General features: G+C 43.6%; 1 protein-coding gene across 1 annotated transcript in view; it reads left to right on the forward strand.

Annotated features, from left to right (window-relative positions):
• Positions 1-15,239, forward strand: part of LOC110515808 (receptor tyrosine-protein kinase erbB-4) — a 478,553-nt gene that overhangs the window by 245,077 nt on the left and 218,237 nt on the right. The window contains 1 exon segment of the mRNA XM_090239673.1: positions 4,967-5,118. Within this exon segment, the coding sequence (XP_090095799.1) occupies positions 4,967-5,118 (152 nt within the window).

Raw genomic sequence — 15,239 nt, forward strand, 5'->3', positions numbered from 1 at the left:
CAATCAGGCCTATAGGGTCTGTCTGCAATCTCTGGCATCACACTAGCGTTATGTTTGTGTACACACACACACACACACACACACACATACACACACGCACACACACACAGGCATACACACACAGGCATACACACACACAGTTACATCGTCATAACTTCCTCCCAAATGACATGCTGTTCCCTTTATAGTGCACTACTTTTGACCAAGGCCCATAGGGCTCTCTATGTTTGCCTACTGTAATGTTGGTCTCTATGATTACCTACTGTAATGTTGGTCTCTATGTTTGCCTACTGTAATGTTGGTCTCTATGTAAAGCCTACTGTAATGTTGGTCTCTATGTTTGCCTACTGTAATGTTGGTCTCTATGTTTACCTGCTGTAATGTTGGTCTCTATGTTTACCTACTGTAATGTTGGTCTCTATGTTTGCCTACTGTAATGTTGGTCTCTATGTTTGCCTACTGTAATGTTGGTCTCTATGTTTACCTACTGTAATGTTGTTCTCTATGTTTACCTACTGTAATGTTGGTCTCTATGTTTGCCTACTGTAATCTTGGTCTCTATGTTTGCCTACTGTAATGTTGGTCTCTGTTTGCCTTCTGTAATGTTGGTATCTATGTTTGCCTACTGTAATGCTGGTCTCTATGTTTACCTACTGTAATGTTGGTCTCTATGTTTGCCTACTGTAATCTTGGTCTCTATGTTTGGCTACTGTAATGTTGGTCTCTGTTTGCCTTCTGTAATGTTGGTATCTATGTTTGCCTACTGTAATGCTGGTCTCTATGTTCACCTACTGTAATGTTGGTCTCTATGTTTACCTACTGTAATGTTGGTCTCTATGTTTACCTGCTGTAATGTTGGTCTCTATGTTTGCCTACTGTAATGTTGGTCTCTATGTTTACCTGCTGTAATGTTGGTCTACTGTAATGTTTACCTACTGTAATGTTGGTCTCTATGTTTACCTACTGTAATGTTGGTCTCTATGTTTGCCTACTGTAATGTTGGTCTCTATGTTTGCCTACTGTAATGTTGGTCTCTATGTTTATCTACTGTAATGTTGGTCTCTATGTTTACCTACTGTAATGTTGGTCTCTATGTTTACCTACTGAAATGTTGGTCTCTATGTTTACCTACTGTAATGTTGGTCTCTATGTTTACCTACTGTAATGTTGGTCTCTATGTTTACCTGCTGTAATGGTAGTCTCTATGTTTGCCTACTGTAATGTTGGTCTACTGTAATGTTTACCTAGTGTAATGTTGGTCTCTATGTTTGCCTACTGTAATGTTGGTCTCTATGTTTGCCTACTGTAATATTGGTCTACTGTAATGTTTACCTAGTGTAATGTTGGTCTCTATGTTTACCTACTGTAATGTTGGTCTTTATGTTTGCCTACTGTAATGTTGGTCTCTATGTTTACCTGCTGTAATGTTGGTTTCTATGTTTGCCTACTGTAATGTTGGTCTACTGTAATGTTTGCCTGCTGTAATGTTGGTCTCTATGTTTACCTGCTGTAATGTTGGTCTCTATGTTTGCCTACTGTAATGTTGGTCTCTATGTTTACCTGCTGTAATGTTGGTTTCTATGTTTGCCTACTGTAATGTTGGTCTACTGTAATGTTTGCCTGCTGTAATGTTGGTCTCTATGTTTACCTGCTGTAATGTTGGTCTCTATGTTTGCCTGCTGTAATGTTGGTCTCTATGTTGACCTACTGTAATGTTGGTCTCTATGTTTAGCAGTGGGGACTGAAAGATAGAACCCAGAACTTAATAAGGTGTTAATGACTCTCTCTCTGTGTGTTAATGAGTCTCTCTCTGTGCTAATGACTCTTTCTCCATTTGAATGACTCTATCTCTCTGTGTTAATGACTCTCTCTGTGTTAATGACACTCTCTCTGTGTTAATGAGCCTCTCTCTGTTTTAATGACTCTCTCTCTTTGTTAATGACTCTGTCTCTGTGTTAATGACTCTCTCTGTGTTAATGACACTCTCTCTGTGTTAATGAGCCTCTCTCTGTTTTAATGACTCTCTCTCTTTGTTAATGAGTCTGTCTCTGTGTTAATTACTCTCTCTGTGTTAATGACTCTCTCTCTGTGTTAATGAACCTCTCTCTGTTTGAATGACTCTATCTCTGTCTGTGTTAATGACCCTCTCTTTGTGTTAATTAGTCTCTCTCTCTATGTGTTAATGACTCTCTCTCTGTGTTAATGACTCTCTCTCTGTCTGTGTTAATGACTCTCTCTCTCTCTGTGATAAGTAGTCTCTCTGTGTTAATGTCTCTGTCTCTGTTTGAATGACTCTCTCTCTCTCTGTGTTATTGACTCTCTCTCTCTCTGTGTTCGGGCCCCCGAGTGGTCCAGAGGTCTAAGGCACTGGATTTCTGTGCTACAGGAATCAGTACAGACCATGGTTCGATTGCAGGCTGTATCACAACCGGCCGTGATTGGGAGTCCCAAAGGGTGGCAAACAATTGGCCCAGAGTCGTCCGGGTTAGGATTTAGCCGGTGTAGGCCGTCTTTGTTTTATAAGAATTTATTGTTAACTGACTTGCCTAGTTAAATAAAGGTTAAATCAAATAAAAAAATGAACAAACACTTTCTCTCTGTGTTAATGACTCTCTCTCTGGTACAAACGTACACGCACATCCTCTTGTAGTGCCTTTGGCCGTAGTGGCAGCTGCCAGTTCATCAGAGAAGGTGTTTGATGGGTGGAAATAGGTGCTTGTAATGAGGTGTCATGTCCAGTGGAGAGGCTAGAGGGATAAAGGGGATGTGTCAGAACCTGTTAACCCCTGGAGCACCATGGTAGCCACCCTCCTCCTCTACCCAAGAATAGCAGCTGGGAATCGGAGTCAGCGGGGGGGTGAGGGGGTAGGGGGCTATGGGTGCTGGTTGGGGTGAGGGGGTAGGGGGCTATGGGTGCTGGTTGGGGTGAGGGGGTAGGGGACTAGGAGTGGTGGTTGGGGTGAGGGTGTAGGGGACTAGGGGTGGTGTTTGGGGTGAGGGAGTAGGGGACTAGGGGTGGTGGTTGGGGTGAGGGAGTAGTGGTTGGGGTGAGAGGGTAGGGGGCTAGGAGTGATGGTTGGGGTGAGGGAGTAGGGGGCTAGGAGTGGTAGTTGGGGTGAGGGAGTAGGGGGCTAGGATTGGTAGTTGGGGTGAGGGAGTAGGGGGCTAGGAGTGGTGGTTGGGGTGAGGGAGTAGTGGTTGGGGTGAGAGGGTAGGGGGCTACTCCATTCCACCCTCACACACTCATTGTTATTGCTCGTTTTCATTATTACCAGTGATGTCATCCACCACATGGGCACGGCCACCACTAATACTACCAAAGACCTGTAATATCAGAGGTAATGAGAAGACAGCAGTCAAACCTTCTGTAAAGGTCAATGAACTTCATTATAATTTATTTAATTAAATGGCTGTGTGATTGTGGAGTGCCGGTATTGTAGGTCAATGCCTTTGAGGAATCAAGTGTTTTCCACCTCTCCAAGCTCTGTCATTGTCAAGGGTCAGGTCTGGAGCTCTCCACGGTGACATTAACATCTCTGCTCTCTCCCCCTGCTCCTTTCTCTCTACTTCACTTTCTCCTCATCCCTCTCTTTCCTTCTGTATCCCCTTTCTCTCCCTCTCTCTCTCTCTCTCTCTCTCTCTCAGTGAATAATTTTGGTGCACAGGTTGTGCAATGATGAAAGGTTCAGAAATAATTGTCTAGCACAGAGCTCCATACATTCCACCTCTGTGACGTTTGTTAGGTTTAAAGAATAAGACACAAGTCCCCCAACAGGATATAGTGGGCATGGATACGGGTTCACTAAACTGAAGAGTGGTGTGACAACAGTACAACTGTATCCTGCTGGAGATATCAGTATTCATGCTGACTCACTGCAAACGGCTCTCTTTCTGTCCCATTGTAGAGGTGTCTAGATATACTCTTTCTTCCTACCTACTTCTCTCTCTCCCCCCTCTCTCCCCCTCTCTCTCTCTCTCTCTCTCTCTCTCTCTCCCCCCCCCCCCCCCTCTCTCTCTCTCTCTCTCTCTCCCCCCCCCCCTCTCTCTCTCTCTCTCTCTCTCTCTCTCTCTCTCTCTCTCTCTCTCTCTCTCTCTCTCTCTCTCTCTCTCTCTCTCCCCCCTCTCTCTTTCTCTCTCTCTCTCTCTCTCTCTCTCTCTCTCTCTCTCTGTCTCTCTCTCTGTCTCTCTCTCTGTCTCTCTCTCTCTGTCTCTCCTCTCTCTCTCTCTCTCTCTCTCTCTCTCTCTCTCTCTCCCAATTCAATTCAATTAAAGGGGCTTTATTGGCATGGGAAACATGTTAACATTGCCAAAGCAAGTGAGGTAGATATTATACAAAGTGAAATAAACAATCAAAATTAACAGTAGACATTACACTCACAGAAGTTCCAAAACAATAAAGACATTACAAATGTCATATTATGTATATATGCAGTGTTGTAACGATGTGTTGTAACAATGTACAAACGGCTAAAGTATAAAAGGGAAAATAAATAAGCATAAATATGGGTTGTATTTACAATGGTGTTTGTTCTTCATTGGTTGCCCATTTCTTGTGGCAACAGGTCACAAATCTTGCTGCTGTGATGTCACACTGTGGAATTTTTGTTAATTCTTTCCAATGTGTCAAGTAATTATCTTTTCTCATGATTTGGTTCGGTCTAATTGTGCTGCTGTCCTGGGACTCTGTGGAGTGTGTTTGTGTTTGTGAACAGAGCCCTAGAGGATTCTCTCTCTCTCTCTCTCTCTCTCTCTCTCTCTCTCTCTCTCTCTCTCTCTCTCTCTCTCTCTCTCTCTCCCTCTCTTGAATTTTAAATTGTAACCTTTTTTAACCAGGCAAGTTAGTTAAGAACAACATCTTATTTACAGTGACTCCCTACTTTACAGAAGAGACCTCTCTAATGCTTTGTAGTTAAGTTGAATGGTGAGATGTATTTGTATCCATCTGTGTCTCTCTCTCTCCCTGCAGTTTGCCCTGGAACGGAGAACAAGTTGAGCACGTTGTCAGACCTGGACCAGCAGTACCGCACCCTGAAGAAGCATTATGAGAACTGTGAGGTGGTCATGGGAAACCTGGAGATCACCAGTATCGACCGGAACCGCAACCTCTCCTTCCTCAAGGTGAGTCCATCTTGACCGGACGCTGCTGATAGACCATGGATTGTGGTTGGTCAAAAATGAATGGTAGACGTGAAAAAGTCACGCATAATGTGTTTATTTCTATTGGCAGTTTATGAATCAAATGTTGTTCATTTCAGCACTGTGGATATTTTAGCACATATTTTTATTATTGGTCAACTGGTGCTGCATAAAATGATCTACGGGGAGAGAGGAGAGGACCCGGTGTGAGGAGAGAGGAGAGGACCCGGTGTGAGGAGAGAGGAGAGGACCCGGTGTGAGGAGAGAGGAGAGGACCCGGTGTGAGGAGAGAGGAGGCCTGGAATAACATAATCTTAAAAAACATTTTTTTATTTCTTTATTTTTATGAACATAAAGCTCCCTTACTAGGCCTATCTCGGCACAGCATGGGTCCTCTCCTCTCTCCCCGGTGTGCCCACCTCCCCTCTCCCCCACCTCCCACCCTCCCGGGCCCCCCATGCTGTTTAATGATCTGAGGTGTGCCACTAATTACCGCGCTCCGACGTCGGGGAAAATGAAAACCATAAACAGTTCCATCAGGCATTGCATCATTAGCGCAACAATTAGGCATCTGGGGGATTGATAAGGGATATCTGGAGGTACGCTGTTGCCGTGGAGACACCCGCTTTTATGGCTGCGCCGGTCCACAGGGTGACGGGGTTGATGGCGGTGTGACATGGCAAAGGTGGTAGCGGGGTTAATGATATCACACTGTGCCGCTAAGTACCACCTGACCCGTAAGGACCCCCAACAGTACACTGACGCCTCACGTTTCCGGGGAAACTGGCAGAGGATGACGGAGGAGAAATGTTTTCGCATCCTATCAGAGCTAACCACTTGAGATGATAAAATATGTCAAATATCATAGATTGTTTTCTGTTGTCCAAACAGATGTAATTGAGGGGGTTGATTAAACACATTCAGAAAAAGAGAGAGAAACACGGTCAAAACTTTAGGAACAGTAACTGGGGCAACGCCGGAGGAAAAGTTCCTCTCGGCTAACTTGACAGGGAATATTCCCTTAGAGACAGTTGTCATGCATGTTGATATCCTGGTTGAACCTGCCCTCCTCTCTCTCCTGGGCTGATGATTTCTGATGAAGTGTCTCAGAGCCCTCTGGGTACAGCCAGACCAGATAGGACAGGAAGTGGTGATGGTTATGACTATGATAATGATGATAATGACGATGATAATTACTATGATTCAATTGAACTTCTGACATTCACACCCATCCCGCCATCCCTTCCTTCTTTCACTAAATCAAGAACAACAAACTAAATCAAGAACAACGCTCTAAATCAAGAACAACGCACTAAATCAAGAACAACAAACTAAATCAAGAACAACGCACTAAATCAAGAACAACGCACTAAATCAAGAACAACGCACTAAGTCAAGAACAACAAACTAAATCAAGAACAACGCACTAAATCAAGAACAACGCACTAAATCAAGAACAACGCACTAAGTCAAGAACAACGAACTAAATCAAGAACAACGCACTAAATCAAGAACAACGCACTAAATCAAGAACAACGAACTAAATCAAGAACAACGAACTAAATCAAGAACAACACACTAAATCAAGAACAACGAACTAAATCAAGAACAATGAACTAAATCAAGAACAATGACCTAAATCAAGAACAAGAACTAAATCAAGAACAATGTACTAAATCTAGAACAATTAACTAAATCTAGAACAATGCACTAAATCAAGAACAATACACTAAATCAAGAACAACGAACTAAATCAAGAACAATGCACTAAATCAAGAACAACGCACTAAATCAAGAACAACGAACTAAATCAAGAACAATGCACTAAATCAAGAACAACGCACTAACTCCAGAACAACGCACTAAATCCAGAACAACGCACTAAATCCAAAACAACGCACTAAATCCTCAGACTGTCTAGTAATTGTGGGAAGATGCCTACAGGGAACTGAGTGATTGGAAGGGTTATTAGTGCTGTCAGTCAGACTGTAGGTTACACAGTGGTACCATGCTGTACTATAACTCTTATCTACTATTATACAGCCTTTTATAAGGTTACACCTGCCAGTCACCGAGGGCAAAGAAGCCCTGCTCGTTTGGGAGTTCAGAAGCTTTCTTTACCCCCAGATTTGCTCCAGAGTTGCTTTGAGTCCTGTTCCTCTGCAGTGAAAGCGACTGAAACAACAGTTTCGGCCCCACAGTCTTTATTAGGCTTGTCATACATTTGGTCACACTGAAGTTGGGCTCTAATATCAGCACCCTTCAGTCAGTTGTTGCAGTAACTTTAAAAGGATTAGCCCCTTTTTTTCTCCAATGTTTGCCTAAAATGACATACCCACATCTAACTGCCTGTAGCTCAGGACCTGAAGAAAGGATATGCATATTCTTGGTACCATTTGAAATGAAATACTTTGAAGTTTGTGGAAATGTGAAACGAATGTCATAAAATATAACACAATAGATCTGGTAAAAGATAATACAAAGAAAAAACCAACTGTTCTTTTGTAAAAAAATGTTTTACCATCATCTTTGAAATGCAAGAGAAAGGCCATAAAGTATTATTCCAGCCCAGGTGCAATTTAGATTTTAGCCACTAGATGGCATCAGTGTATGTGCAAAGTTTGACTGATCCAATGAAATATTGTATTTTTATTATTATAATTTTATTTTTTGGTTTGTTTGTTTATCTGTCGGCCCCATCCGCGAACTCAGGCTCCTCTCTGCCCCTTCATCGCCATTTTACCTGTTGTTGTTTTAGCTGATTAGCTGTTGTCTCACCCGTTGTCTTAGTTAGCTCTCCAAATCAACACCTGTGATTACTTTATGCCTCGCTGTATGTCTCTCTCATATGTCAATGTGCCTTGTATACTGTTGTTTAGGTTAGTTATCATTGTTTTAGTTACAATGGAGCCCCTAGTTCCACTCATTATACCTTTGATACCTCCTTTGTCCCACCTCCCACACATACGGTGACCTCACCCATTATAACCAGCTTATCCAGAGATACACCCTCTCTTATCATCACTCAGTGCCTGGGCTTACCTCCTCTGTACCCGCACCCCACCATACCCCTGTCTGCACATTATGCCCTAAATCTATTCTACCACGCCCAGAAATCTGCTCCTTTTATTCTTTGTCCCCAATGCGATCAGTTTTGATAGTCTTTAGCCATGCCATCATCCTACTCCTCCTCTGTTAATCGGGTGATGTGGAGGTAAACCAAAGCCCCGCGTGTCCCCAGGCACCCTCATTTGTTGACTTCTGTGATCGAAAAAACCTTGGTTTCATGCATGTCAACATCAGAAGCCTCCTCCCTAACTTTGTTTTACTCACTGCCCTAGCACACTCTGCCAACCCTGATGTCCTTGCCGTGTCTGAATCCTGGCTTAGGAAGACCACCAACAATTCTGAGATTTCCATATCCAGCTACAACATTTTCCGTCAAGATAGATCTGCCAAAGGGGGAGGAGTTGCAATCTACTGCAGAGATAGCCTGCAAAGTTCTGTCATACTCAAAGACTTTCCAGGTCTTTGAACTTCTAATTTTTAAAATAAACCTCTCCAGAAATAAGTCTCTCACTGTCACCTGCTATCGACCCACCTCCGCTCCCAGCTGTGCCCTGGACACCATTTGTGAATTGATCGCCCCCCATCTAGCTTCAGAGTTTGTTCTGTTAGGTGACCTAAACTGGGATATTCTTAACACCCCTGCAGTCCTACAATCTAAGCTAGATGCCCTCAATCTCACACAAATCATCAAGGAACCCACCAGGTACAACCCTAAATCTGTAAACATGGGCACCCTCATAGACATTATCCTGACCAACTTGCCCTCCAAATACACCTCTGCTGTTTTCAATCAGGATCTCAGCGATCACTGCCTCATTGCCTGTATCTGCTATCTGTCCGCGGTCAAACGACCACCCCTCATCACTGTCAAAAGCTCCATAAAACACTTCAGCGAGCAGGCCTTTCTTATCGACCTGGCCCGGGTATCCTGGAAGGATATTGACCTCATCCCGTCAGTCGAGGATGCCTGGTCTTTCTTTAAAAGTAATTTCCTCACCATCTTAGTTAAGCATGCCCCGTTCAAAAAATGCTGAACTAAGAACAGATATAGCCCTTGGTTCACTCCAGACCTGACTGCCCTTGATCAGGACAAAAATAGTCCCCACGATATGCAACTGTTCAGGAAAGTTAGGAACCAATACACACAGTCAGTCAGGAAAGCAAAGGCTAGCTTTTTCAAGCAGAAATTTGCATCCTGTAGCTCTAACTCCAAAAAGTTCTGGGACACTGTAAAGTCCATGGAGAACAAGAGCACCTCCTCCCAGCTGCCCACTGCACTGAGGCTAAGTCACCACTGATAAATCCATGATAATCAAAAATTTCAATAAGCATTTCTCAACGGCTGGCCATGCCTTCCTCCTGGCTACTCCAACCCCGGCCAACAGCTCCGCCTCCCCCGCAGCTACTCGCCCAAGCCTCCCCAGCCTCTCCTTCACCCAAATCCGGACAGCAGATGTTCTGAAAGAACTGCAAAACCTGGACCCGTATAAATCAGCTGGGCTAGACAATCTGGACCCTCTCTTTCTAAAACTATCCGCCGCCATTGTTGCAACCCCTATTACCAGCCTGTTCAACCTCTCTTTCGTATCGTATGAGATCCCTAAAGATTGGAAAGCTGCCACGGTCATCCCCCTTTTCAAAGGGGGAGACACCCTGGACCCAAACTGTTACAGACCTATATCCATCCTGCCCTGCATATCTAAAGTCTTCGAAAGCCAAGTTAATGAACAGATCACTGACCATTTTGAATCCGCTGTGCAATCCGGCTTCCGAGCCATTCACGGGTGCACCTCAGCCACGCTCAAGGTACTAAACGATATCATAACCGCCATCGATAAAAGACAGTATTGTGCAGCCGTCTTCATCAACCTGGCCAAGGCTTTCGACTCTGTCAATCACCGTATTCTTATCGGCAGACTCAATAGCCTTGGTTTTTCTAATGACTGCCTCGCCTGGTTCACCAACTACTTCAGTATGTCAAATCGGAGAGCATGTTGTCCGGACCTCTGGCAGTCTCTATGGGGGTACCACAGGGTTCAATTCTCAGGCCGACTCTTTTCTCTGTATATATCAATGATGTCGCTCTTGCTGCGGGCAATTCCCTGATCCACCTCTACGCAGACGACACCATTCTGTATACTTCTGGCCCTTCCTTGGACACTGTGCTAACTAACCTCCAAACAAGCTTCAATGCCATACAACACTCCGTCCGTGGCCTCCAACTGCTCTTAAACGCTAGTAAAACTAAATGCATGTTTTTCAACCGTTCGCTGCCTGCACCCGCCCGCACGACTAGCATCACTACCCTGGACGGTTCCGACCTAGAGTATTTGGACAACTTTAAATACCTAGGTGTCTGGCTAGACTGTAAACTCTCCTTCCAGACTCATATTAAACATCTCCAATCCAAAATAAATCTAGAATCGGCTTTCTATTTCGCAACAAAGCCTCCTTCACTCACGCCGCCAAACCTACCCTAGTAAAACTGACTATCCTACCGATCCTCGACTTCGGCATTGTCATCTACAAAAAAGCTTCCAACACTCTACTCAGCAAGCTGGATACAGTGTATCACAGTGCCATCCGTTTTGTTACCAAATCACCTTATACCACCCACCACTGCGACCTGTATGTTCTAGTCGGCTGGTCCCCGCTACATATTCGTCGCCAGACCCACTGGCTCCAAGTCATCTACAAGTCTATGCTAGGTAAAGCTCTGCCTTATCTCAGTTCACTGGTCACGATAACAACACCCACCCGTAGCACACGTTCCAGCAGGTATTTTTTTTATTTAATTTGTTTTTACCTTTATTTAACCAGGCAAGTCAGTTAAGAACAACTTCTTCTTTTCAATGACGACCTAGGAACAGTGGGTTAACTGCCTGTTCAGGGGCAGAACGACAGATTTGTACCTTGTCAGCTTGGGGATTTGAACTTGCAACCTTTCGGTACTAACACTCTAACCACTAGGCTACCCTGCCAGTATATCTCACTGATCATCCCCAAAGCCAACACCTCATTTGGCTGCCTTTCCTTCCAGTTCTCTGCTGAAAGTGACTGGAATGAATTGCAAAAATCGCTGAAGTTGGAGACTTTTATTTCCTTCACCAACTTTAAACATCAACTATCTGAGCAGCTAACCGATCGCTGCAGCTGTACATAGTCCATCTGTAAATAGCCCACCCAATCTACCTACCTCATTCCCATACTGTTTTTATTTTATCTACATTTCTGCTCTTTTGCACACCAGTATCACGACTTGCACATCATCATCTGCTCATTTATCACTCCAGTGTTAATCTGCTAAATTGTAACTATTTGCTCCTATGGCCTATTTATTGCCTACCTCCTCATGCCTTTTGCACACACTGTATATCTTTTCTTTTTTCTACTCTGTGTTATTGGCTTGTTTATTGTTTACTCCATGTGTAACTCTGTGTTGTTGTCTGTGTCACACTGCTTTGCTTTATCTTGGCCAGGTCGCAGTTGTAAATGAGAACTTGTTCTCAACTAGCCTACCTGGTTAAATAAAGGTGTTCTCAACTAGCCTACCTGGTTAAATAAAGGTGTTCTCAACTAGCCTACCTGGTTAAATAAAGGTGTTCTCAACTAGCCTACCTGGTTAAATAAAGGTGTTCTCAACTAGCCTACCTGGTTAAATAAAGGTGTTCTCAACTAGCCTACCTGGTTAAATAAAGGTGTTCTCAACTAGCCTACCTGGTTAAATAAAGGTGTTCTCAACTAGCCTACCTGGTTAAATAAAAATAAAAAAAGAATTCTGTTCAATTTTATGTAATCAGGATTACCCAAATGTGCCTAATCTGTTTGTTAATAACTTTTCATGTTCAAAATGATGCACTCTCCTCAAACAATAGAATGGTATTCTTTCACTGTAATAGCTACTGTACATTGAACAGTGCAGTTAGATTAACAAGAATTGAAGCTTTCCACTCTCCAAAGTCAGATACAGTATGTCCATGTCGTGGGAAATGTTCTGGTTACCTACAACCTCGTGCTAACGGCATTAGCCTACGTTAGCTCAACCGTCCTGTGGAAGGGACACCGAAGTTAACTTGCACTTTGATGCAGCTGTTTTACAGATGAACTGAAAACTGTTGATGTTCATGCATGCTGCCAAATTTCTCCCACTGCTTTTTTCTTAACTGATTTGCCATGCTTTCTTTAGCTGATCAAGGATTTGGTTTGGTGAAGCCCTCTGGAACCTCTGTAAATGTTGAAAAGGGATATTAGAATGTAGAGCTGTGCTGGAACAAATATGCCGAATGGTTGGGTTTAGTGGAAGTGTTTTAATGTGGATTTCAACAGAGATGCCAAGCCTGGCAGGAGTCTGTGTAGTGAAAGAAGGATAGAAGGTGATACTGGTGACTGGCAGGCGCTGAGGCCCGGCGTCATTACTCAATCACCATTTATGACATTATTTGGTTGGCTGACCATCTATCACACTTCATCTGTGGCTTTCTCCCGGGGAGGGACATTCCCAAAGGACCCTGGGAGCACGGACGGACACTGTTGGGGGAGTGAAGACTGATGAAAACGTTTATAGACCAAATGAATGTTACTATGTGAATTATATTTAAATTGTCATGTTCCGGATTCTTTCAAGAGTTCATAAAGAGCTTTGAATGTTGATATTTTATATTGTACTGTAAGTGATATGGATTTTTTGTTACAGAGAAACTGTGTTATTCTGTTGGTCGGACGGCAGATACTTCAAAGAGGAGCAACACGGGTGCACTGTTACCATACATTGTGGAGGTGGGGTGGTTAGATTAGAGGATGCATGGGAAGTTTTATGCCTTTTGGTTGAATGTTTTGGGCCATACAAAGTGAGGTTAACTAGACGATGGGAGATACTGGGGTTTGGCGCTCTTGGAAGAATTAAAGCTGGATTTGGTGCTCTTGGAAGAATTAAAGCTGGATTTGGCGCTCTTGGAAGAATTAAAGCTGGATTTGGCGCTCTTGGAAGAATTAAAGATGGATTTGGTGCTCTTGGAAGAATTAAAGCTGGATTTGGTGCTCTTGGAAGAATTAAAGCTGAATTTGGTGCTCTTGGAAGAATTAAAGCTGGATTTGGTGCTCTTGGAAGAATTAAAGCTGGATTTGGTGCTCTTGGAAGAATAAAAGCTGGATTTGGTGCTCTTAGAAGAATAAAAGCTGGATTTGGTGCTCTTAGAAGAATAATAGATGGATTTGGTGCTCTTAGAATAATAAAATATGGATTTGGTGCTCTTAGAAGAATAAAATATGGATTTGGTGCTCTTGGAAGAATAAAATATGGATTTGGTGCTCTTGGAAGAATAAAATATGGATTTGGTGCTCTTGGAAGAATAAAATATGGATTTGGTGCTCTTGGAAGAATTAAAGATGGATTTGGTGCTCTTGGAAAATTAAAGATGGATTTGGTGCTCTTGGAAGAATTAAAGATGGATTTGGTGCTCTTGGAAGAATTAAAGATGGATTTGGTGCTCTTGGAAGAATAAAAGATGGATTGAAACGTTGATCATGGAGACATTGGTAAACCGATCTCATAGTAGTGAATTTTCTATGCTGTTAAGACTTCTATGTCGTATCCATTTCATGGTGAACATGTCTGGTACCATTTGATCATTGTTTCTTATTGCATGACTGTAATCAATCGGATTACTTTAAATGGATACGAACCATAATAATATTCCATTAATTGGTGAATTATCTAATTATCTAACAACGCATATAACATATATGCTTGGTCTCTAACTGTGCAGCTCTGAGCTGAGGTGAACTCCATCATTTAATGCTAGGACATTTATTGCAAGATATTGGCCTCTTAATATTTGCATCAGGGTAAACCCAGACACGTGCATCTTATTGTATACTGAGTGGTGACACAATGCTAGCTACCTCGGCAAGATTGATTGATACGATTATGGGCCGATATCGTTCACATGATATTGGAGTCAGGTTGATAAATGTAGTACATTATTATATTCAACATAAATTCTACATAATGGTTGGATAAATTCCATCCAACTACATCTGCCTGACACGCACGCACGCACACACACACACACACACATACACACACACACACACACACACACACACACAAACACACACACACTCACTTGTGTTTGTGTGCGCGTGCACGTGTGTGACAGTGCTTGTGATTCCTCTCTGGCGATCTGTGGTGGCCGGGGCCGTCCATTAGCACAGCGTAGATTCATGAAGAGGGTGCTGGGGGGCTGAATCAAGCATGGAGAGACGAGGAACACACAAATTGATCGTTCCTGTTCCCTTAAAGACAACAGCAGCACGGCAGGAGGAGGGAGGGATGGAGAGAGAGATGGAGGGAGGGGGACACCCATTAGTGACACGCAAAAACATCTGCTCTGACAAAAACCCTCCCTCCTCTCAACTTGAGGCCGCTGAGCATGGGCCGCTGTCTGTGTGTGTGTGTGAGAGAGAGAGAGAGAGAGAGAGAGAGAGAGAGAGAGAGAGAGAGAGAGAGAGAGAGAGAGAGAGAGAGAGAGAGAGAGAGAGAGAGAGAGAGAGAGAGAGAGAGAGAGAGAGAGAGAGAGAGAGAGAGAGAGAGAGAGAGAGAGAGAGAGAGAGAGAGAGAGAGAGAGAGAGAGAGAGGAAAGGTGGTAGAGAGGAGAGATACATGGTGGTAGAGAGGAGAGATACATGGTGGTAGAGAGGAGAGATACATGGTGGTTGTAGCCTAGTGGGTCCTGACAGTTAGATAGATGAGCCTGCCATCCTGCCAGGTCAAGTCCAGCTTTCAGCAAAACACATCCATCCCTCTCCATCACACACCCTTATGCATGCACTCACACACACACACACACACACACACACACACACACACACACACACGCACACGCACACGCACAAACACACACATACACATACACGCTGACAAGCTAGCGGTTTAAAAGTCTAGATTACTTTTCACATATTGTATGCTTTTTTTCATCCTGCAAGATACAGTAATGTCCCCGTAGATCAATCAGCACCTGTGTGGCCTAACAGCA

The sequence above is a fragment of the Oncorhynchus mykiss genome, chromosome 7, assembly GCF_057628025.1.
Source record: "Oncorhynchus mykiss isolate SJ-2025 chromosome 7, ASM5762802v1, whole genome shotgun sequence".
Lineage (NCBI taxonomy): Eukaryota > Metazoa > Chordata > Actinopteri > Salmoniformes > Salmonidae > Oncorhynchus > Oncorhynchus mykiss.